This window comes from Parasteatoda tepidariorum, chromosome 1 (assembly GCF_043381705.1).
Source record: "Parasteatoda tepidariorum isolate YZ-2023 chromosome 1, CAS_Ptep_4.0, whole genome shotgun sequence".
Lineage (NCBI taxonomy): Eukaryota > Metazoa > Arthropoda > Arachnida > Araneae > Theridiidae > Parasteatoda > Parasteatoda tepidariorum.
The window spans coordinates 68,297,964-68,324,097 of NC_092204.1; the positions used below are offsets into that span (position 1 = coordinate 68,297,964).

Consider the following 26,134-nt stretch of genomic DNA (forward strand, 5'->3'; position numbering starts at 1 on the left):
TAAGGAGTTCAATTTTCTTACATTATTATCAATTAAAAATAAGACAACAAGATTCGGTTATTTTACATTCGTGTAAGAAAAATTTCTTTTATACAAAAAAATAAGTGTATAATTAAATGGAATTTTTAAAAAATTTTGGCTTTTAATTAAAGAAATCCTCCTAAAACTTAAAGTTTAGGTTTCAAACCAACTTTTAAAAGCCTATTAATTTGAAGAAGAAAAACATTATAGTTGAACGATTTACTTAAAAAATATGTATAGTGCTAAAAAAAATTGATATATAACTTAGATCTAATGATAAACAGGTAAAAAAGTTGTATGTTTAAAACTCGATTTCTCAGGAACTATTCGTTCGATTTCGCTCAAATTTTGCTTTTCGCCACTTAAAATTACATTCTTTAAAATGATGTAAAAATTATGTACCTTACAATTCGAAATTTTTAGAGAAATAAATGATAATAAATATTTATCAAAAGTTATTTTTTGCATGAATTGATCTTTGGATAAAGGAATTTTATAATTGTTTGCAAAAATTTCTAATTTTGCTCAAAGAGTTCTTAAGATATCGAAATAAAATAAAAATTTTATTAACTTAAGTTATCCCATCTTTGGACCGTTCTCCTGATCAAACTATTGGTACCTTTTTTTTTTTCAGATTACAGCCACCCCCTAATTTTGGGGGTTTAGAAATCCGAATCCATCGAAAAAAAAAGTTATGTTTATTCGAAGAGAATACGTTTTTGTATCTGATTTCGTAACTTAAAATATTATCTGCAATCCATTAGCATATTGGAGATGATCCCCTCGAACCATTAAGATGGAGTCCTAAAAAGTCCTAGTTTAAGATGGAGTCCTAGTTTAAATCTGTTCCCTAGCTCAAAAATAATTCCTTTTTTTACACACTGACTTGAAATTCATTTCGTAATAACTATATTTGAATTTAACATCTCCAAATTATAATTAATCACTTATAAACACCATAGAAATAAATTGTATTCATCTAACTTATAAACCTTAAATATAAACTATTCACAAACCCATAAGAAACAGTTGAGTTTAAATTGAATTTTAATCACAAAACTACATCGAAAATCTCTTCGAAAAACACACTTTCAAACAATGCTACCTTAAATATTTCTTTTGTAATTTAGCATCTTCAGTTTCCTGAGCTCATCAGTCAGTTGATCTTTTTCTCTCTCGTATCTCTCCATCTGTGACTGGTACATGTTTCTCTCCGCTGCGAGACTCTTTACTTGATCCCTGCACGATTTTAGATTCTTCTGACACAACCACAGCTTCTCCTCGGACATTAACTCAGATCTTTTTTGAATGTCACTCCTCAACTCCTTGATTAATTGATCCTTTTCTTGAAGCTCCTGCTCCTTCGCCTTCAGGGAGTCAATCTTCATCGCCAGTTGCTTTCGTAGAGTTGAGATCTTGACAGTCAAGTCCTCTTCTGTGCCTCCCACGATTCGCCACCTGAAAAACAAAAATACGTGAAACCTCGCCAAATGTTTCTCCTGACAATAAAGTCTGTCGCTATGGTGATTATTTTTTATTGTGAAACTTTTACTGGATCAGCAAATTATTATTGTTTTTTTTTAAAATTTACTCGCTTTGAATGATCGTTTAAATAGTGTCAAATGCATTTAAGTTTTAGCATCAGTATATTGTTTTAATAAAATTAAATTTCACTCGATGCAGTTTGTAACAACATAAAATGTCTCGAAGTTTAGTGTTTTAATAATTACCTAAAAATAACCATTTAGTTAATGGGGTGAGATTTAGTACATTTAGTGTAAACTTTTAGAAGCAAATCTAAAGTTTTCGGTTAACTTTTTAACTGAGAAGTTTATAACATGCACTATGTTAAATATAATAATCATAATGCATATGTTAATATAATAATCATAGATGCACTTTACAAAATGCTGTTTAAAATATGTTTTTTCAAATATATCTCTGGAGCAAAATAATTTTGTTAGGAAAATAACTTCAAATAAATTATTGATAAGAGCTTAAAAGTTAACTAGAGTTAATTAATGATTCAGTTTGCATCAATTAGTGTTTCTTTAAAAATTTATCAGAACTATAGAAGTATATATATTTTTATTAATGAAATTTAGGATTTGTATTCGAGTTTTTATTTAAAATAAATTTATAAAAATACTCGTCAATTATATATATAATTATAAAGTTTTAATGAATAAACTTTCTGCAATATCCGTTTCTAAATAAATGAAGCTCAACCCACCCTTATTAACTTAGGAAAACGCATAAGTACAAACTAGAAAAAGTTGGATACCATACAAGAGACGCTTTTTATTTAGATATGATCATTCAAAGATTTAAACGGATAAAATTCGCCTTACCATCTTTTCATTTGCACACCTTGCATCGTATGCTACTGAGTATGTTTAATAAAAATATAATAATTCATTTTCCCTGACATAAAATATAAATGGATTTTTTTCAATTCTAAAATATTAATTGACATTTTTTTCCCTTTTTGTTTTAGAATGGTATGTAAATGTAGGCATTGATTAGGGCTCGGACGTATATTTCGTTTGTCCCACCGTAAGAATACAAATGACCTTATTTTGACCCAAGAATGGTATTTGATGAAAAACTGTAATTGGTGTGAAAAAGCCGTGGTGTCATAGGTTGATGATAGAGCGCTAGCCGCCCAATGAGGTGAGCCGGGTTCAAATCCCGGCAATAGCTGGTTGATTCGAATTCCGCCCCAAGCTCTGACTTAAATTATCCTCAATTGTAGACGAATCATAGGTCATAGTACCCTTGCTACCAGTATTGAATATACAACAGTATACAATATCTCTTACTCAAATAAATATACTGTCCATCTGACCCAACTACATGTTAACCTTTTTAACGCCTTTAGGTCCGTTATTAAATGCATGTAATCGCGTGATTCTTGCTTCTCGGCCCACAGTAATGTATGAAATGTGCCTCTCTAACTCTAGCAGCCAGAAATCACATAGACGTGATCTCAATAAGATATTCTAGTATTACATTTCGTATTAGTAATCTGTACCTCTTAGTGAGTATAAACTCAGAGTTTGAGTACCTGAGGAAGAGCTTCTTTCTCCGTGTGTCGGTGTTTAAGGTTGAAAATCAAAAATGTTTTACGAACTAAAATTTATTTACCTGTGTATATTTTTTGTCCTTTTTTCTTGTTCTTCTAGAGCTCGACTTATTAATTCTTTTTCGGCCAATAAATTCTCAGCTTCTCTTAATTCACCTTTCAGAACATCTATTTCATTCTGTTGTCTTTTCTGGGGTATTTGCAGTTGTTCCAAATTCGACAACTTAAAGTTCAAAAGTTTAATATCATCATCCTTTTGGAGAAGATCTTTCACCAAATTGGCCCTTTCCGCCTCATAAAGCCTTATTTTTTCATCCTTATTTTCTACTTCACGCATTTTTTCATTTAATTGTGCTTCACATATTTGCCTACTTTCTGCAGAAAAGTTTAACTTCTGCTCCAGACTATGATTTGCACGATCTTTCTCATTTAAGCTTTTCAGAACTTTATCCAGTTCATTTCTTAGCATGCCTTGCTCTTTGCTTAAAGAAGCAACTCGATCCTTAAGTATTTTCACCAAAGACTTATTCTTATTGTACTTATTTTTTGCTTGTTCTACTTCAGATTTGAGCATCGAAACACTGTCTTCGTAATCCAAAATGGTGAGCCTTTGTTTAGAAACCATTTGCAATAAAATTTTCCTGGAAGACACGATATTATCCATTTGCTCTTTGGTGCTGTGAGAATCCTTACGAGCTTCGTATTCTGATTGATGCAGTGATATATTACCCTCCTGTGTTTTCTTTAATTGTCTTGTTAGTTTGGAAATATGAATTTCAGCCTCCCTTTCAAGTTGCTCCAGTGTTTTGATTCGACCCATCAAGGACTTTTCAGCATTCTGGTGGCGACTGATTTGAAAATTCAGATTGTTTATTTTTATTTCAGAGTTGAGTAGATTGTGCTTAAGATTGCTTATCTCGTCAGCGTTCTTTTTTGTTTCGATTTTGTAACCATGAATTTGATTGTCTCTTTCGATGGCTTTTGAAGCACTGAGATCAATTGCCTAATGATCAAAATACAGATTTAACATGCAAATTTGCTAATCTCAGATTTCCAGTTTTCATTTATTACTAAAGCTTAGGTAAAAGTTAATAGGCTAAGCAAAAAAAATGCAACAAAAACAAACGTAATCAACTTACGTAAATGTAATCAACAAACGTAATCAACTTAAGTAAATGTAATCAACAAACTTAATCAACTTAAGCAACAAAAGTTGTTAAAATCGGCATTTTTATATATTTGGCATTTTTGTATGATAAGTTACTTATTACAAGCATTATAAGTTCTTATACTTTTTTTGTTTAAATTTTGCTTTATCAGTTTTTTTAAAAATTTTGTTTTAGAGTTCAGAGCATTTGTGATTGAAAGACAATAGCTGTCAATTCACGCTTCTCAAAATTTACCGAGAGTCACTTATGTTGTTTTTTGAATTGCTATTTATAGTTTTCAATAGTATTGCTAATTGATTTCCATTCAATAAATGAATATTTTGTACTATATGTGCTTAAGGATCGAGAGAGGAGGTTTTAAAGTTATAAAATCTCAATTCCTTCAAAGAAATTTTATAAACTTCATAGGTCTTTGTTTCAGCAGGTTTTACAAAAATATACGTTTCATGACTTCGAAGTAACCTTTCATCCTTTTATTTTGTCTGTTTTCTCACTCTTTTCTCCCTCTTATTTTGATTATTTATATTGTAGAATTACGCATATTTGTTTTCAGTTTAGTGCAAAGAAAAAACTTATAATTGCACTTATAATTGATTATACGCAGTTAACTGATTATACGCAGTACGTTTGTTATCATAAAACTTTCATTTCAGTTTATCAATCATCATATTATTTTTAAGAATAACATAGGTAGTTTAGTTACTGATATTTCTTATTCCAAAAATGTTAAACAGAATTTGTATTCTAGTACAAGTTTGTATATATCCTATAAAAAGGATCATTACTAATTACTCTTTATCCAATGGTCTAATCTTAAATTTTTTTTAAAATTATAATTCTATCTGAGGAATAAACTAAGTGAATATTTAAATTACCATGTATGTGCTCGTAAGTTATTGATTACGAGCTCCTAACTCATATGCGACTTAGGTAACAATAAAATGTTATTAGTTAAAAGGCTGCATATTCAATTTCTCATAATATATCCCATTTAATAAGTATAGCTTTCATTTTGAATGTACATTCGGGATATACTCATGTCCAGAAATCCTATCAAAATAACCAAATGAGAAAAAGGAAAAAAGCTCAACTTTTGTTATAATTATTGATTATTTGATTTTTAATATTTATTTAATTATTGGAAAATACTTATTATCTTGTTAAGATCAAGCCACATCATGTGTTTTTGCTTACGAAGTGGCCATTTTTCCGAATAAGTATACTTTTCATTTTAAAAAAAAATAGAGTTTTAAACTCCAAACTAAATTCTAAGCCCCAAACAAAATAGATGTTTTTTTTAATCATTATAACTTCTGTTCTATTCAACGTAGAAACTAAATTCTAACAGTTTTGAAATGTTTTATTTTAAATAAATAAAAAATAGAAAAATGATATTTTTGTCAAAAGTGACTAAAAGGTACCTTAAGGATTCGGGTACCTTAATGCTTAAAGGAAGTTTTTAGTTTTGCTATAAACAAGTTTTCACATTATGTTAATTTACGCAGCTGACTTAATAATTTTCCAGAAGTTATCATTCAAAAAATTTTTTCAAAAATTTTGAAGGTATAACTCGTTTTTCTCCAGTGACAAAATTGTAGATTTTTCCATTTTTAAAATAGTGTATCTCAAAGCCTACTTCAAATAACTACATGAAATTTGAGAAATATATGTTTTTGTCATTTAGCTTTAATTCATTTTCAAGAAATCAGTAAAATATTGATATAATTTTATTTTATAGTTTTCTTTAAAATAATACCAAAAAAGAAGAATGATATATTTTAGGTTTAATTTTCTTTATAAATTTTTTAAACAGTAAACCTTACATACTAATTACTGAAAAACTAAAGTGTAAACAATTTTATGAAAATAAAAAAGAGCTTTGAATGTAACATTATAAAATACCGAAAATTAAAAATATTTCTTTATATTAAATTTTAGGTTTTCTTTTATATTTTAATAATTTAAAAAAAAAGACACAGTAATGTTGTGTGGCTTTTTTGAATTTTTTAAACGTTTAAAAGTTTGTAAAATGAGTTCTGGACACCCTTAATGTCCTCTTTGAACATAAAAGGAATTGTTTCTTTACATTAATCTATAGAATATTACATAAATGCATATTGTGATTTATTAAGTCATTAATTATTATTTTGGAATGCTTTTTGTTTCATTTTTATCATATAATTCATTATATAAAACATACTTATTAAATTTTAAAATTGTAAGTATTCTTAAAACTTGAAATTAAAAAAACTTTAAACTTTGAAAACGGTTCTTAAGAATTCTTACAACCATGAAATTTAAAATTTTGTTACTAGCTTCAAAAGAGCAAATTTTAGTGAACAAAATGAAATATAAAATTCCAATATCCCAAAGCAATAATTAGTTATTTAATAAATAAGATAATTGGGTTCACATAATTCTCAGTAGGTTAACATAGATGAAGTAGAATACCACATTGAGAGTGCTAACATTTGTTGTCTCATTTACTTACTTCTTGAGCTTTAGAAAGATCTTCTTTTAGATGAAGAATTTCTTTACGAAGAGCAATTACTTTTTCATCTTCGTCTTCCATGTTACTTTGAGACACGATGAATTCTTTCTTCGTATTTTTCGCATCATATTGTTGTCTGATACGTTGTATCGAATTCCGGAGTTCCTCATTCCTTTGTTCCAAAAATTTGATTTTCTGATTTAAATTTTGCTTCATTTTAGAGTTCTTTTCCTGTTCAAACTGTAATGAGTAAATAAATTAAGAGCTATCAAAGTTTCAGAGGCAAAAAAAAAATGAATTTCGAGCGATTTTTTTAACGAAAGTTTCGTTTTACTTAAACAAAATCGTTTGAAACCTATGTGTCTACCTCTCTATGCTTTGGAAGAAGCTTAAACAGCAGCAAATAAGCATTAAATGCTTTCATATAACTCATCATGCTATTGCTTTGTAAGCTAGCTATATAGCATTTGATGCTTGCTGGCGTTATGAAGCAGATAGTAGCGTGAAAATCTAGGAGATATAGCAATATCGCAGAAACTAGACTACTTTTGTTGCTGATAATAGCATGTAATTTGACTTTGGAAAGATTGTAGTGAAACTGTTGAATTGATAAGTTTGTTAGTATATAATGGGTGTCCAAAATTCCACACAGCATTTTTATGCCAATTGTGCAATGAAACGGAGCTAATATCTAATAATGAAACATTATTAGAAATGAAACGTCATTTTGGTGGACAATATTTTGAGCATTGTTGATCATTTTTAAAGCACGTGATTTCCAACTTTAGTCTTTCAACAACATTTTTTTGTTTTGTTCTTCGGATCTTATAAGCCTGGAGTATCCTCGTATACGAAAATAGAATACACATCCTATATAGACTATAGAGAAAAGAACATTTTAGCAAAAGCATAGGTAACAAAATAAGTAACAAAAGGTAACAAAAGGTAACAAAAATTAAGTAAATAACCTATTATTTGAAGGCACGTATTTTGAATACACAAATTGCACAGAGAAAAAAAGTATGGTCCAAACTAATAGAATATGGTAACTGTCTTTCTGGTTTTATGGAAACACTGAAAGCTCGATTATTTTTACCGAAGTGCTTTGGTAATAATTTCCACAAAATTAGTAATAAAATATGGTTTTATAATATGTGATAAAATTTAAATTTGTAATTTTATCATGCAACTAAGTGAATGGTATAAAAACCATTTATTCGGTCAAACTTACTTTTCAGTTTTGTATTTTTTACTAAATGTGTGGTAATAAGAACTATAATTTTGAAAACAATTTCCGGTAAATGGCTACCACATAAAAGAAAAATTACTAAATGAATTAAATATCTTATATATAGTTTTTATTAAACATAATTAAGGTTCTTTTTACCAGGAATGCCATTACTATACAGTACAATAATTTTGCCCGCATTTTCTTTCACCCTGAGCGTTAAAAGAATCTAATAACGTTTCATAACTTTTGAAATACCTTAAGAGATAATATTTGCTCCTTTTTCTCTTGAGCATCTTGTTCCAAGTTTTGTTTTATTCGCTTGAATATAAGAGAATGAAATTTCTGAGAACCCAAATTCTTACTCAGCTGTTCTATTGTTTTATTTTTTTCTTGAAGACTTTTCTGGATTCTTCTAAGTTCTTCGGAAAGACTAAAAGAAAAAAAAGAATGGTTCATGTTCCTTGTAAAATGAATTGAAACTAAAAATTATCTCACACACTAAAAATTAAATATAAACTATCAATTAAAGTGGCTGCCATATTAGATTTAGAGAAAATTGACAAAAGTAATGACCTTATTAGTAATAAAGACTGATTAACTGGCGTAAGTTTAAAGAAGCTTTACGTAATTAAAATTATTTTATCCACAAGTGCGTAATGATGGTGTTGAACGTATAGTGTTTGTGACTTTGATTAATAGTTGATACGTTTTATATCATTTACGTACATCATCATTACCTCCCCCCAATCATAGCTCAGCGCTTAGCCTCATTTTCTGAGCACTATCCTTGAATGGCCGTAGTAGGAATATCACGTAATTTTTATTCTGGTCAGACGACGAAAACAGTGCCTGAGCTGGTATCCCCCTCACCAAACTTTCCCATAACAACCAATGAGGGAACTTTCAGCCACGATAGATTTAACGTGCACCTAGCTGTGAAAACACGCCGTTTGTTTTATCAGCTCACAGGATCAAACTCACTACCCATAGCTCTTCCCCAACAGTATGGGCGATGTTTAAATGACTACGCCACGGGAGCACATCATGTACAATCCTGTTTAAGTTTGTGCAATAAAGGGAATGACAAAGAGAATTTTTACGTGACTTGCTAAAATTCATGACATGAAAATAAACGGACTACTCTACATAACTTTTGATTTAATGATCGGATCTTTACGTTCTTGAACTTAATCTTAAAAGTTCAAGGGGGTGACCTTAATTTGCTAATTAATTAGTGCTTACGATATTTTCAGTTACGAAATCAGTCGCAAAAACGTATAACGTACTTTTCGACGGATTTGTAGTTTTGGCCTTCAAAATATAAGGGACAACCCCAATTTGGGAAATATTGTCCCAATAATTTGGTCAGAAGAGTGGTTCAAAATTTGGGAACCCTTAATGTTAATTTTACTTTTTGTGTATTTCACCATATCTCGAGAACTTTTTAAGCGAATTGAAAATTTTTAAATATACGACTTTTACAAAATTCGATTTCTCAGGAACTATATGACCGATTTCTCTAAAATATTGAATTTTGCCATTTAAAATTACATTCTTTAAAATGACATAAAAATGTGTATACCTTACGATTCAAAATGTTTTTGTATCTTATTAAATTAAATAATAAATATTTTTAAGGGTTATATTTTACATGGAATTATCTTTGGATAAACTAATTTTATTATTATGTGCAAAATTTCTTATTATATCAAAATTTATTCAGAGTGGTCCCTTTATTTTTTGCGCATTGTACATTTAATCTGAGGTTGACACTTAAAGTTTATAAGCTTTACGTATATAAATTGGTTTTATTACTTCAATTATTATATTTACACATAATCGCAACACAATTAAAGAACAAACTATAATTAACTAATACCAATAACCAAATTTAGCTTAATATTACTTTTACAAAGCTTGCCTTAGATGAAATCAATTTTCTAACTATCAATTATTTTCTACAGTTAAGCATATAAAGCCAGAAAATTAATTGAATTTAATCCATTTATTTTTATATTTTAGCATAAATATGGCTGCTTTTATATTTTAATCACGAACTAGAGTTTCAATAAATCGAAATTATGACTCTGAAATATATTTGTATCAAATACTTTAAACGACTGAATAAGACTCCCTAAAAACCTAAAACATTCAAAAATTTAAAACTAATAAAGAACCTTAACATGAAACATCCTGTGTTTTAAATATTAAATATTCTAAAAAGAACAAAACCTTACATCGTTTTTCGATTTGCAGCAATTTCTAAGACATAAATTTCACTAAAATTAGCATGCAAAGCAAAATTCACTTTTTAAAAAAAGACTTTAATAAGTCTTAATTTACCTCTCATTATGTGATTTAAAGCCCTCATTTTCAAATTGAATTTTTTCAATTTCCCCCTTATAAGACTCAGCCATTTTCAAGTGCTTTTCAATCTCTCGATCTTTCTTGTAGATGTTGGATTCAGCATTTATTCTTTCGCGGCTTTCGTCTTTCAATTTTTTCTGGAGATTTATAATTTCTTGTTTAAGTTCTTTTCCAACTTTGTCTTCCTCATCAGACCGCTTTTGTAAAATCTCCTCTCTTTTTCTTTCGAAGAGTAATTCTTGATTTAAGAGTTCGATTTTTGTATTTGCTTCTTCTAGTTTCTGTCGTGCACCTCCCTCTGATTGAGATTTCAAAAGTTCTTCGTACGCCTGAACAAAATCAGTAAAAATTATATTCTGCGACAATTTATTTAAAAATTGTTGCTAAATAAAATAATTTCTTAATGACTAACGTGCGTTACTGGCCATTGAGGAATAACGCTTTGTATATTGTGGAATAAATGATAAAAATTAATACAAATTGCCCGTCTCTGGGATGTAAACGTAAGCTTATTACTTAAATAGTATAAATATTTTCATAACGTTACGTTTCCACCTTCACTCTGACGTTAACACTATTAAAACTTCTTAGCGCATGCCAAAAAATTTCTCTACATATCACAGTGTTGCGAAAGTGCAGAAAATAAGGTTAGCGTTACGATAAACGTGAGACAAAAGCTGTGCAAAAACTCTCTATTATCGTATGAAATCACCATAATATAAATCATTATCAGGTAAGTCTCAGTTATTGAATGATTTGTAAACAATCATTGCTGAATTACTTGCTAACTAATCATTTTATCTACAAATTATTCTCCAAATAAAAAATGTTGTAAGAAATCATGAAAAAAAAAGCTGCTCACATAAAAAGTATAGAAGAAACCTGATCATATCAGATGAGTTTTCGATGAGTAGTTTATCTTAAATATAACCGACAGTAAAGTTTATGCTCAATTTACATGTATTTTGTATTGTATTTTTTATTGTACTTTTTAAAGCTATGTTGTTGATAAGCATTGATTAATAGGCTGTATGAGTTCTTAATTAAAAAAGTAATACTAATGTTCTAAAAGCTTGAATCACTACCTTTCAAAATAACTTCGATTTCTAAATCTAAAACATTTCTGCGAAATTAAAGATAAGAAGCGGTCAATCGGTTAGTCAGGCGGCTTTAATCAATATTTTTGACCATTTTCTCTTCCTTCTCAGAAAGTGTCACACTTCACAATGCCCCTACCCCTTTATCTCACTTGTCATGCTATATTACAAAGACACATGCTTGCAGCAATGTGTTTTAATGTCATTTGTGTATAAATAATAACGATTGTATGCGTACTTATTATAATGAAAATGAGAAAAAATATTTAAAATAGGGAAACAATATAAAATTTTAATTTGCTAATTGTTTTTATTTTTACTTTAATAAAAATAAAAATTATTTCTACTTTAATAAAAATGTTTGATGTCAATCTTATTGTTGTTACATCTCCACTGTTACAAATTGTTCAAATCTCAAAAACCCTATCTTCTCTTCAGAGGGTTGACGTCAATTGTAAACAATCCCTAACCAAATTTTTATCTTTTAGGAAAATATTTCATGTGTACCGTGTGCCAGAAAAATAATAAATAAAAAAGCAAAAAATAAATGAAACAGACCACTGTGAATAATTTTTGATCTAATGATCGGATCTTCACGTTCTAGGACTCAAACTCCATGGTTCAGTGGGGTCACCTCAAATTTGCTATTAGTCACCAAAACGTACTTTCTCTGAATAAACATACCTTTTTTCCACGGATTTGGATTTCTATCCTTCAAAATATACGGTGCAGCCGCAATCTGGGAAATATGGTCCCCAGAGTTTGATCAGGAGAGTGATTTATTTTTGTGTATTTCGCTAAATCTCGAGAACTTTTTAAGCGAATTTAAATTTTTTTACACACAATTATAAAATTCATTTGTCCAAAGACAGTTCTATAAAAAAATTTATAAATATTTTTCTTTTATTATTTTATTTAATAATAGTAAAAAAAAATTGAATTGTAAGGTAAACAATTTTTTACAACATTTTAAAGTGTGTAATTTTACATGGCAAAATACAATATATTTTTAAAAAACGAAAATTTTTAAGGCGCGTGTTTGCTTTTCTGCCAATAATATAATATATGCATAGATTTTACTAAATACGAATGATTTAAAATTGAATAAAAAATAAAGACAGTAAATGAAGCATTTTGCACTTTATCTAAACAATACAGTCAAAACAGATGAAATAAAAGAAATCTTTCGAGGATATTGCTTCCGCAAACTATTTCCTAAACTATAGTTTGCGTAAGAGCCCTATTAACTTATAACAACGTAATTTTAACTTAACCACATCAAGAGTACCCTTATCCCTTTCGAACAATAAGGCTCTTTTTTCCGAAACACCTTGCATCATTAATGATCTAATTATACAGAAGTTTTCAAGCAGGATAAATTGAAAGGAAAATATTGGTATTATTCTTGCAAAGTAATAGAAAAAGACCCATTACTATATGCAATTTTTCGCAAACACTGTGTGGAATAGTTAAGTATATTTAGTTATAATTATATTTCCAGCTAAGCACAAGGATAATAAAGTATTACATTCTAACTTAATGGAATTTATTAAATTAAAACTTTCTAAAATCTATTAAGTTTTTTTGGATAAATAAGAGCTTACATTTTATAAAATTTAAAATTTAGTTTTATAAATTCATTAAACCATAACTTGCTACCATAGCAATAAAATTAATTTTCCAAGAAATCATCATAAATTATGCAAGTTGTAATATATATGCACATATATATATATCGTTCTAGTTATTATACACTTAGGGAAAATATCTTGACGATATGTAAATAAAGTTTTAATACAAAATGAGTTATACAAGATATGAATTATTTAATATACAATTTTCTTTCTATCATTTTCAAATTTCAACAGAATTTTGGTAACATTACTGTGCAATTGGTCAGTGGGCAATGTTTTAGGAAAAAATAACAATTAGGTTTTAAATTATAGCGAAAAACTTGGCGTTTAGTTATTGATAATCAAAAAGTTCCTTGCGAATGAATTTTAATTTTTTCAATAAAATTTTTTATTCAAATACGTTGTTTATCGGTATTTAAACAAATTTAAGTGCTTTTGGTAACCGTATAAAAATATTACGTACCTAAGAATTACATTATTGTTTTGTCTCCAAAAATTTCTTCGAAAAGCACTCTTCAATTATGTTTGTTCATTAATTAAAAATTTTAATTACTCTATTTAATTAACTAAATGCATTTAAAATTAAACAAGACACTTCTAAAAATATCTGACGACTTTCTTATAACTGACAATGAGACAAAAACTGGGGCGCAAGGAACCTTTTAAAGTTGAGAAAGCATTGGAAAATTCCATTATGAGAAAAAGCAAGTTTATTAACGAGAACTACGTATTGATGTATGGGCTTTTTCGAATTTGTAATCTTATAACTCGGTAAAGAAAAACTCCAATTTAAACACTGTTTATTGCATGTTACTTAATTAAGTGAGAATTTTTTTTAATACTTCAAAGAAGCAAATAATAGATTTTTGAATGATTTTCTCATTCTGAAAGTCCAGTGCGTATTTAATTTGTTATATATAAGAAACTCAAAAACACTAATAGAAAATGAGAGGGAAAGATCGATGATTTTTTAGGCAAATGATTGGGCAAATAAAGAATTTTTACGCAATCATTTAGAATTTTTTTTTCTAAAATATAATACACTAAGCTATTATTGGAGTGGCATATCATGAACAATGGTTTTAAAAAAAATTTAAGTTGAAATTTAAACTTAACATATTTTAGATCATGTCATTGTAAATTTCTTATCTATAAACATATTTTTAATTATACCTTAACATTTCTAGACAACCGTAGAAAACAAATGTTTCTGTTAGTCGAATATAGAATGAATGTAATTGTCCGAGTAATTTTCTTTGACTTACTCATAGTTTAATAAACTAAAACTAAATAAATAAATAGTTTGAAAACGATCAAAACAAAGCAAACGATCTTCAAAAGAAGGATTTCTGTAATCGTTTTCTAACTTCCAATACTAATTTCTAACTTTTTTTTTATATAAAATACGATTCATTAAGTCAGTATAATTTGGATAATGCATTATTGAAAAAAATATTTTTATAATGTGAAATTTAATTTTGGCTCACTTTAGAACACATGATTGCAATTGCGCGAGTTGTGCGTCGATTCTTATTCCCTACACTTAGAAACCATTGAACTAAATAAATATTTGTGTCTGTCGATTTCAGATTGAATGGAACTGCGCGAGTAATTCACTTTGACTAAAGTCGTAATTTACAGTGATTTATTTGGTACTTACCATCTTCTCTTTAACAGCTTCTTCTTTTAGTTCCTCTATTACTTTATGGAACTTTTTTTCCTGTAATTCCATTCCAAATCTCATGCTATCTACTTTTAGAATACTATCTTCTAACTGCTTGATCTTTTCATCCCGCTCATCAATTACTTTTTCCAGATCATTGTTGTTTCGCTCAAGGGTTCGATTTTGACTTTCGATTTCGAATAACTTATTGGATAGCTTTAAGCCGAACATAAATGTCTTCTTAAAAGACGTAAAAAGGTGTGAAAACTGGGCATAAAGTTCGGTCATTTCTTTGGAAAGTAGTTCATCCAATCTAGCCTGAAATGTTTCACAAAGTTTGTCATATTGGTTTGATGACAGCATTATTGAGGGTAAATCAGTGCTGCTGGCTTCATCCATGAGCCGCAAGGACATGTTTTTGAAAATCGGCGGATCGGCGTTCGAATTATTTGAATTGTTATTATTCTGTGTCAATCTTTCAAAAATCAGTTTCACAAGTCAAGAAAATGATAGTTAGGTATTAACAATAAGATGCTTTTAATATCATTAATAAACGATTATTTTTCATTAAATATCATAGGAAACTTTTTATATTGTTTTGAAACTTTTTATATTAAAACGAAGTTGCTTTTGATATAAAAAAATAAAATTTTTACAATTAGCACTTTAATCCTTTGTTGAAAACCATTTGTTAAAAACGTAACAAATTCTTCTAAATCCTAAAGAAAAGAAAAGAAATAAAAAGAATTTAAAATCATCTAAAGAAAAATATTGTTGATGACATTGTTAGGTTTGCTATTATATATTTAGAAAAAAAAACCCGGAGCAAATACATTTTTTTGATCTGATGACTGAATTTTTCAAAACTCAATCTTAATCATTCACATGGGTGGTCTCTAAATAAGCTAATTGATTAGTGCAGATGATATTTCAAGTTACGAAATCAAAAACGAAAAAGTAGTGATAATAAATGCTGGTTTACTTTTTAAACGCGTATTTTTTGGTCTTTTTCTTAATTAAAATAAAAGGATTTTGGCTTTACCATGCTTTTATACCTATTGATAAACTTACTCCCTTCATTTTTCTCTGCTTTTGCATGCCTTTCTTTTTTTATCTAAGTAAACGTTTTCTGAAAAAAAATGTTAAAAAATTTAAATTTAAATTTGATTCAAAATTAGCTCAATGAATTTACTAATTTTAAATATTATAATTAAAACAATTATTACTTTAGCTATAACTTTCTCCCGTTTTATGTTAAAGAGCTTGTCTTTCAAGTAATAACTTTCACAATTTTTAATTTAGCCTAAAATGATTTATGTTAGCTATCATTTATGATGTCCAGAAAAACAATTGCATCATTACAGAAAGTGCTAGTTATAAATCCATTTTTTATATTCACAAATTTCAATTCAGAGTGACTATAAAATTGCAATACAAACTGAGTAAAAAAATAATAAATTAAAATACTTTTACAGTTAGAAAATAATTGAAATTTATAAGCAAATTTAATTAATATATTGAAGTGAAATCTCAATTGATTAATTTCTATTTCTATTGAGATTAATCTATTTATTAACTCATATTATAATAAATATTTGAAAGATTTGTAAATGAAAAATTTTTTGTAGTGTCTTTTGTTAATAAAATAATGAAGTAAAATAAAAGGGGAAAATTTAATATTTGCTTCCTCGTGCTGCCATCTGTATCTGTTACTGTAAAGTATAAATTTATGAAACATTATCGAAATGTTTAATTAGCAAACTCTTATAATCTGTTTACATTATTATTCTAAATTCCAAAAGTAGAGATTTTAAATTATTAGATATTTTGAAAAAAATATTTTTTTCCTCATATTTAAGATTTTCAACACAAAAAATTTCTTGCTTTGAATAAAGTTTGCTGGATTAAAAATAACAACTTTAAACTACCTTAGATTACGATCACACCTATATTTAATAAAACACCTATTAAATTCTTATTATATTACCTATTTATCACTTGTGGCACTAATACCTATATGAATACACGAGGAATACCTCTTCACGAAATACTTAAACACTCTGTTTAATGCGGTATATGTTTTCAGGATTTGCATGGATTATTAAAACAATAAACCACTAATAAACTTTATCAACAATCATTCTATTCCACATTTTGAATCTTTTGCTTTCTTACTTTTATTATGTCAATAATATTCTAGATAACGATTTCGAGTACTAGCAAAATATTGCTAATTTTTGTATTTTTAATAATTTTATTTTTAATAATTTGTATTTTTAATAATTTTATTTCTAATAATTTTTATTTTTAATAATTTTTAATTTTAATAATTTTGTATTTTTAATATTTATTGGCATACCACAAGGTACCAATTTTTCAAGAATTCTTGCTAACCTTTTTTAACACTTCTATGAAAAAAATGCTGTGATTTCCATCAGAAATGGCTTCCGATTTATTGATGACTTTGTCATTTTTAATTATATAGATTGATTTTATTAATATTGCAAACACAATTTATGCAGTAGCATTTATGCAATTATGCAACCTATGGTTTAAACTATTCAATCATATTTATATAAAATTTTTCTTGATTTATTCGTTACATTAGACTCATCTAACGCTCAAATTGATGATTTTGATGAAAGAAATTATATTTCATTTCCTGTCAACAAGTTAATTTTTTGGAATTCTAATATATCTATAGTATCTATCGAAATGTTATTATATCACAAATTAATCATATTAAGTTAATTTGTGACAGCTATAATACTTATCTTAAAAAAACTGTAAAAATACACGTAAGTTTCTCCTGGATAATATTATCAAGATGGAATTTATAGACAGGTACCGGATTTAATAGAGGAATGCTTTCCGTGGAGAAATAAATATTTTATGCTATAGAACAGTGGTGCGCAAACTAGGGGTCGCGACCCCTGTAGGGGTCGCCAGAAGCTCTTTGGGGGTCGCCAAATTTTTATGAAATGCATTATCCCTGCATGCTGCATACTATACAGTGTACATATAAAGAGTGAAGCGCCGTCACTCACTGTTTAATTGCAATTTCATGCTGTCCACTCTTTCTTTGACCGTAATGCGTAATGTATTCTCTATCTGGCTATCCGTGGAAAAACAATATCCCGTTTTATGCAAGAATGCCATCAGAGTGTTAATACAATTTGCATCAATGTATTTATGTGAAACTGGATTTAGCAAACTAGTTTCAATAAAAACTAAATACCGCTCGCGTTTAAACCCTGAAGATGGTATGCGAATTGCAATTAGCAACATACATCCAAACATCGATGAGATAATTAGAAACTTGCAGCCACATACATCTCATTAAAGGGCAATTTACTGATTTTTGTGTTATACAAAAAGTATTTTCTTAAAATTATAAATAAAATTAATATGAGTCAAATATGATGATGTTTTTATTCGATGAAACGAAAGAAATGCTCGAAATATACATCGTATTTGTGAACATTTATCTCTAGGGGTCGCCAAAAATTTTCTCTCTACAAAAGGGGTCGCAGTCGAAAAATGTTTGCGCACCACTGCTATAGAACAGGGGTTTCCAACTTACAGGAGTGAGGGGGCCGCAATTAAAAACACCATTCGAATGGCGGGCCACAACTTCATAAAAATTTTATATAGGACTCTTTTATGTTTGAAGGAACATTGAATATTACTGTCAGATTTTTATCAAGTTGTACAAAACAAAAGTATTCAATTGCGAATTAAAGTAAAAAGTAGATTTTTAAAAGTATTTAATTGCATATTAAAAAATTCTGGCTTATAATTCTGTCAATAACTTTAATGTGCACCTATGAATAAGACAAATTAATGAGCAACGAAGAAATTAGGTTTTTTTAACGAAAGAAAAGTATTTTAAAGTTCGTGGGCCACAAAGAAGGGCTTCGCGGGCGGTCAGTTGGTAACCACTGCTATCGAAAGCCCACACAAACATTGAAGGATCGGTTGGATTACCTTGAAACATAATCGGTTGCTTGCCTATATTTCCAATCGTTTTATTAAGGTTAATTAATTAAATTTAATGTTAAGAAAGCTTATTTTTTATTTCCATTCATATGTTTTATTTTTATTTATGATTATTTCTTCATCTTTTTACACATTCTCGGATCCATATACTTGTTTGGTACTCGAGTCTTCAATTTTCTAAATTCAGTTTCCCATCTGGAGATTTTATGCACTTCAACTTCGATTCTCAATATTTCGGTATTTAGTCTTGTCTTCATCTGATTTGCTGTTGGATCGAGCTTAAGATTTTTACTCTACATGACTTAATAGTTCATGTTAACACAGTGTAAACATATCGGTTGGCATCGCTTCGCACTAAATACCGAAATTGCCCACATATCCAGCATCCAATTTGCTGTTGGTTTACTTTGTTTTTTCTTGGGGCTGTAGGGGGTATGACTGTTTGCTGTAATATACCGACAATCATTGAAACAGCTCCCGCACTGGCTTCATGGTAATACCCCTCCCCCCTGACAATGCAACCATCTCTGCCTGTGCTGCCACTTTATTTTCTTTTTAATTAATTTATTTTTAATATATTCCTTTTTTGATAGTTAGGTTGCTACTTCCAGTAGTGCTTTGCTATTTAGCTAGTTATTTCGTGTTAATGATTTTTTTTTCTTCTGCTGTGCTGATACTTTTAGTTCTCTTATGAGGTAATATTTTAATTTATTTCATCTTATAATATTTTATTCAAATATTCATCCACCTGTGACATTTGCAGCTTGGCACTGTCGGAACATAGAATTGTATATCTTATACTTTTTCCTTCGATTTTCATTACTTTAGTATTTATTTCTTAAATTGTATTAGAAATATAATGTAATTTTAAATCCAATCTAGGAGACAAAGGAATTCCTGTATCAAATATCAAGAGAATCTAACCTTTTTTGAGGTCTTTTAGATAGAACTATCCCGCATTTAAGTTTGATGGAGAGGAAAACCTCACATATCTAGCCCGACAGCAAGTGGACTCTAGCCCATGATCAGTCTACCAGCGGGGATATTTTACGTCAGCTTTGTGGTGGGTGCGAGTCGAGTGAAAAATTCGTATCGACTAGCCATCGCTGGGATTCAAACGGGTCGTCTCTTAGGGAGGCAAACGTTTTATCCCCTGAGCCACCACGGGCCTTCATATTATTACTGTATAAGTAATTAATATTTCAATAAAAAAAATCGCTTTGTACTGTTGCAACATTGTATATAGTTGTGCATGTCGTTATTTCATTGGCCACACAAGTACAAAACTTTGAATATTTCCTACGCAAGCAAGAATTATGTATGTTATTTAATGTTTCCATGGAGCACTTATTTAAAACTTATTGCCTAATTTGAAGAAAAAAAACATAGTTCACGCAGTTGTTACAATACACAGAATTTTGAGCTCTTGTACTGAAAGATGAAAAGGCAGGACCACCCACAACATCTAGAAATTTAAAAGAAAAAATATATATCCGGCAACTTGTAGATGGTCTACATAGAAATTCATGAAAATTTGCACCAATCATCAAAAAAATTTTGCCAATGGCAAGTTTAGTTAGTGTAAATGTTACACCTGCACCTTTGTATTAAATGACATTTTTTTATTTTTTTTTTTTTTTTATGAACGTTTTGGACTTTTGACCCTCAAAATATGTAGCGGTATGTGGCTGAAATCTAGAAAACATGGTCCCAATCATTTAGTCGGAAGAGCAGTCTATTGTTTGGACCACTAAATGTTAATTTTACTTCTTGAGCATTTATTTTTCTCGAGAGTTTATTAAAGGAATTGAATTTTTTTTTCGCAGTTATAAATTTGATTATCCAAAAATTAGTTAAGGAAAAGAATTTTTATTTATAATTATTTAATTGCTACTCTATTTCAAAAGTAATGAAAAATTTTCAGGTTACTAGGCATGCGAGTTTTTGCATCCTTTTAAAGTTCGTAAATATAAATGGCAATATACAAAATTTAAAAAAAATCAGTCTATGTTCTCTGTTTAATTTTTTCAAAGCTTTATTTTTAAAAATTTCTCGAGAACTATTTGACCAATTTCATTCGAATTTTGGATTTTATCATATAAAATTACTTTTTTTAAAATGATGTAAAAATTTTTTCTATTTTACAATATAAGATTTTTTTTTTACTTTTTATTCAGTCAAAAAAAAATAATAAAACGCATTATATAGTTCTTTTCTTGGATTTATAAAGATAAATAAGGTAAGATAATTGGATTTATAAGGATAAACCAATTTTAAAATTGTGTGAAAAGGAACTTTTTGATTCCCTTAAAAAGTTCTCGATATTTAACGAAATACGTAAAAAAGAAGGTTTTCATTAAAAAGTCCAAACCAAGATAGCTGTTCTCTCGAAATTTTTGAAACCTTTTTTTGCAAGGTGCTGCTATACTCCATATATTTTGAAGATCGAAAATAAAAATCTGTCGTAAAAAAAGGTATGCACATTTAAAGAAAATATAGTTTTATACCTGAATTTTGTAACTTAAAATATCGTCTGCAATAATTAATTAGCATTTATTATGATCAGGCTCAGGAATTATTAAGATAGAGTGCGAGTTCAATCATTGAAGCAAAAGTTATTCAGGATTTTGCATTTTATTTTTAAGTACTGTTCAAATAAAGCAAACTCTCTAAAAATACTTAAGTAGGAGTATTTGAGAACTATTTTTTTTAATCCGATGATACGCTCTAAAATTATTGGATTTAGTTATTTTAAAATCCATTTGTTTTTGCTTCCTGCACGCTTTAAAAATATAAAAGCTATTGAAGCTATTAAAAAAATACTTCAATAAAAGTATTTAGGAACTAGTTTTTTATTCCAATGACACTCTTTAATATAAAAAGATTTGATATTTTTTTTATATACTATCTTAATAAGTGAAATTACGAATTAAATTAAGATTATTAAATTAGGAATTAATTTTTAATTCAACTTAGAATTAATTTAAATTCAATTAAGTACAAATTTCAATTCAATTAAGAATTAATTAAATTAATAATTAATTTCAGTTCCATGTTAGAATACAAGTTTCAATTAGCAACAGCGGTAACTGAGATCATGTATTTTATCCTTGACCAAAAAAATGAAACGAACACGTATATTAGGCTTGAAGGTTATCTTCTAAATGTTTTATATGTCACTAGATGCCCTTCTGTGTCAAGTTGTAGAATAAATGAAACAATGTAAACTTCAATATCATAATCATTGAATTCATACATAAAAAACTTTTTTAGCTGATGTATGACATATAAAGAACATATTTGTTATCAAAATCATGCGAAACAGTACAATGTGAACAATTTAAATTTGTCAGTCCTTACAGATGCTTTGCGAAAACTTCTGACATACATGTCACATGTGGTTCCTACTGTGACATTTAAACGAAATTCCACTTAAAATGCATCTCTTCTTTGCTTTGCTAGCAAGATATTGCATAGCATGTTTAGTATATCGTCAAGGAAGCATTTTTATTCATCTAAATTTGATATGTAAGTCTGAATTTTAATATATATATATTTTTAAAATTTATTGTGTGTCGAAATATGCATCATTTACCTTAAACAAAAAGCATTCGCTTTATTTTTAATTCCTGAAGAACAAAATGAGCTTGAGGTTTTATTAAATTTTAAATATGCTAAATTACATATTTTTATACAATTAAGAAAATTACGCACACTCATGAAATTATAGACCACACCTGCAGAATATACGGCTTGTGGAACAGGAAGGCTTCATATGAATTGAAAAGTAAATTTTATATTTTGTCCCAATTCGGCCGAACCTTATCGAACTTAATGTTTGACATTTAAAATTATGTAAAATTTTTCATATTTTCTTTTGCTATTATTCAAATAAAAATGGAAAACACATTAAATAATTATTAAAAATCAGTTCCTCTTGGATTTGCCTTTGGAAAAACGAATTTTATAATTCTGTGTAAACATTTTTCGATTCCCTTAAAAAGTTATCGATGTATAACGAAATACGCAAAAAGTGAAATTTATATTAAGGGGTCCAAACTTTCGACTATTGTTCTGACAAAACTATTGAGACCATATTTTACAGACAGCAGCTATATTCCTTATTTTGAAGGTTGAAGGTTCCTTATTTTGAAGGTTGAAAGCAAATCTGTCGGAAAAAATTAGGTTTATTTAGATAAAGTGCACTTATGTGTCTGAATTTTGTAACCTAAGATTTTGTAACTTAAGCATTTTTATTATTAGACTCTTGAATCATTCAGATTGAGCCTGATTTCGAGATAATCCGAACATTATAAGTAAAGTAATTCAAGACTTCTGTTTTTTTTTTTTTTTTTTTTTTTTTTTTTTTTTTTTGTACGGTTCAGGATAAAAAATGCTCTTTGAAGATACTTAAGTAAGAGTATTTGTGAAATAGTTTTTAGAAAAATACCTAAATTTAAAATAGCAATCGTAGTAAGTGGAATTATATATTTATCATATATTTGGTTATTGGCAAAAACAAAGCGAAAATATCAAAATATTTTATATCGTACTAGATAGGCATCTGCGCCAAGTTATGGAGCGATTGAAACAAAGTAGAAATGAATATCATACTTACTGAATACATTCATAGGAAACTTTCCTGGCTGATGCATGATAAATAAAAAATACATTTTCTATCAAAATCTCTCGAAACAATGCAAGGAAACAATTATGGGCAGATAAATGTTTTTTTTCAGTTCTTACAAATAAATATCTTATTGGAACTTCTGACATGCGTGCCACATTATGCCACTATGTCATTTAAAGGAAGTTTCACTTAAGATTTATCTGTTCGCTGCTTAGCTAACAAGATATAACATAGTATGCTGAGCATATAATCAAGAATGCATTTTTATTCATCCAAGTTCGATGATAAGTAAGTCTGAATTTATTAAAATATACAGCTTATCGAGTTATGCATCCTTTACATTAAGCGCAAAAGCATCCTTTTCATTTTTGAGTTATGAACAGACAAACAACTTTGCGATCTATTTAAATTGCAACGAAAAATGAAATATTTTTATACAGTTAACAAAATAAAACACATTCATAAAATTATAAGCAAATCCTGTTTGTGGGACGTGTGAAGTTTTCAAATATATCAACAACAAAAAAGTATTTTTTTTTCCTAATTTGATTGAGTCTTTTCCAACTTGCTTTAGCAATTACTTTCTTAAAACCGGCAATAAGTATCTGGGGGTATTCAGAATGCTTGCATCGAAAATAAAAAATGCAGCCTTTCACATAAAATTCCATCATATTGTTATTATTTTGTTGTTGAGTACGCAGCGTTCCATATAAAGTTCTTGACTATTTTTTAAGTAAGCTAAAGTTACGTATTGCTTTCTTTATTTTGACCCACAGCATTTTTAGTTGGCTTAATGTGGACCGCAGAAAGATTAAAGATGTGATGGTCTACTGTAGTTTGGAAAGGTTCTAATTGGAAATTATGCATTCAACGTAAAATAGTCATAACCTATTTGAAATTAAAAGAAAAATTGTCCCACAGTCCCACAGTTCTTGCCTATTTTCTAAATGTTCATATGTTTTTATTAGACAATTTTCTGTTCAAGACATTATGTTCACAGCATCTGCGAATGCAAAAATTTGTAATAAGTTTTTTGTTAAAAAAAATACTATATATTCAATAGTCTCTTTTTTAACAAATACCTGCAGGCTTTCTGCAAACAAACAAATAAAAATACAAATTCTAATTTATCTAATTAATCTTTTCAAAAATTGAAAATTAAACCTTAAGCAAATAGACTTTTGTGAAAAGACTAATAATTCGCGTCTAATCTGCTATCTGACACTAATCGTCTAATCTATAATTTTTCACTAACTTAATTTATTTGTTTTACAGGAATCCGCACTGGTGGAATCGTCGTACTAGATTAGAGAGAATACTATGTTTTGTTACGATAACAACTCTTTTGATACTGCTAATGATGGCAGCAACATTCGCTGTCTTTGGTTACAGCTATCAAACAGGTAGCCAATTTTAAAATTGATACCATTTTTTGTCAATTTTTTTATGAATCAAATATCGTTGTTTATCGCAAAAGTCAGCATAACTAATTAACTTTTTTATAATTTGTTGCCGCACAATAATATTCCAATACATATAAGATTTCAGTCTGTATCTTGTTACGATAACAACTCTTTTGATGCTGCTAATTAAGACAGTAACTTTCGCTGTCTTTGATTAGAACTATCAAACTCATACAGGTAACCAATTTTAGAATTGATTTAATTTTATCTTTAATTTTCTTATGAATCGAATATTGTTGTTTATTGCAAAGTAAGTCACTCTAACTAATTAACTTTTTCGCTGAGACTGAAATACCTTATTTGTCAGGTTCATAATTATTCATTTACTAAAACTCAAAACGGTTAAAGGAAAATGGATCAATATTTAGAATACTTGGCATGGTTAATCCTGACGTTATTATATAATTTTATATAGCGATATAAAGATAATAAGCTTATTCATTTCAATCAATAATAATAGTAAATAAGACATTTTGCTTTAGATGCAGAGAAGTCTGCTTTTGTTCCTTCGGAATCTAGAAGATTTGCAAGACAAGTAAATGCGGAAGAAGTTTGTAATACCCCTGGATGTATAGAAACAGGTAATGTTTGTGCTAGACTCCTTTATATTAATCGTGTGTTGATTTTTGTTTTCAAAATAAAATTTAAAAAAAAAACTTTATTATCGGTTCTGTGTTTAAAAAAAGTAAATTTATGAAATGATTTTATTCCCATATGTAAGTTGAAACTATTTTTTTTTATAAAGCAAATTGAAATGATTTCTTATCTTTTTCCTAGTAACACAGAAGTTTTTTCCCTTTATAGATTTAGAATAAAAAACTTTCATTACGATATTTTCCCTTTATTTAAATGCTATTAAAAATTATTGGTTTAATAATGCTAGTTAAAATTATTAGTATATAAACTACATGCGACAATTTGATGCTTAATTCATTTCAATATCTATTATTGTCTCTTTGAAAATTAAAACAATTTTTTTCAGACCATTAGTATAAAATATATGCTTTTATGTAAGAAATATATGCAAAACGAACAACAAACAGATATATTTATTCCTGAGAACAAATGTCCTATTACTATCAGCAGCAACACTACATTCAAAATGTAAAATAAGTTAAACTGGCATTATTACACACTGTTGCAATTTATACCAACTACAAAATTTTTCTCATTAGTTAAAAGCAAAAAGATCTATTATGTTTATGAACTTTCAATGATGTCTATGATGAATCTATGATGTTATGTTTTTTTAATTATTATTTGTCTTTGATTCATTATGTCAGG

The 26,134-nt window shown here is 28.3% G+C and overlaps 2 protein-coding genes across 8 annotated transcripts in view; one reads left to right on the forward strand and one right to left on the reverse strand.

Moving 5' to 3' along the window:
• Positions 1–1,058: 1,058 nt before the first annotated feature.
• On the reverse strand, positions 1,059–15,172 carry LOC107449477 (uncharacterized). The gene is made up of 6 exons (XM_071185627.1): positions 14,756–15,172; positions 10,341–10,693; positions 8,253–8,427; positions 6,767–7,006; positions 3,169–4,109; positions 1,059–1,479 (listed from the first exon to the last, which is right to left on the reverse strand). The coding sequence occupies exons 1-6, from the start codon at positions 15,170–15,172 to the stop codon at positions 1,128–1,130; spliced, it is 2,478 nt and encodes an 825-aa protein (XP_071041728.1). The 3' UTR covers positions 1,059–1,127.
• A 6,954-nt stretch (positions 15,173–22,126) lies between these two features.
• Positions 22,127–26,134, forward strand: part of LOC107449479 (neprilysin-2) — a 50,532-nt gene continuing 46,524 nt past the window's right edge. For all 7 annotated transcript variants that reach the window (XM_071181715.1, XM_043048515.2, XM_071181702.1 and 4 more), the window contains exons 1-3: positions 22,127–22,285; positions 24,663–24,790; positions 25,333–25,431. In XM_071181715.1, the coding sequence (XP_071037816.1) occupies positions 22,236–22,285; positions 24,663–24,790; positions 25,333–25,431 (277 nt within the window). In that variant the 5' untranslated portion in view covers positions 22,127–22,235. The remainder of the gene's footprint in view (positions 22,286–24,662; positions 24,791–25,332; positions 25,432–26,134) is intronic.

Coding starts and splice junctions, on each gene's coding strand:
- LOC107449477 (XM_071185627.1), bottom strand. CDS start 15,172: ATGTCCTTGCGGCTCATGGATGAAGCCAGCAGCACTGATTTACCCTCA. Junction 10,694..14,755: donor AAGCTGTTAAAGAGAAGATG/GTAAGTACCAAA, acceptor GATTTTGTTCAG/GCGTACGAAGAACTTTTGAA. Junction 4,110..6,766: donor ATCTTTCTAAAGCTCAAGAA/GTAAGTAAATGA, acceptor TTTGATCATTAG/GCAATTGATCTCAGTGCTTC.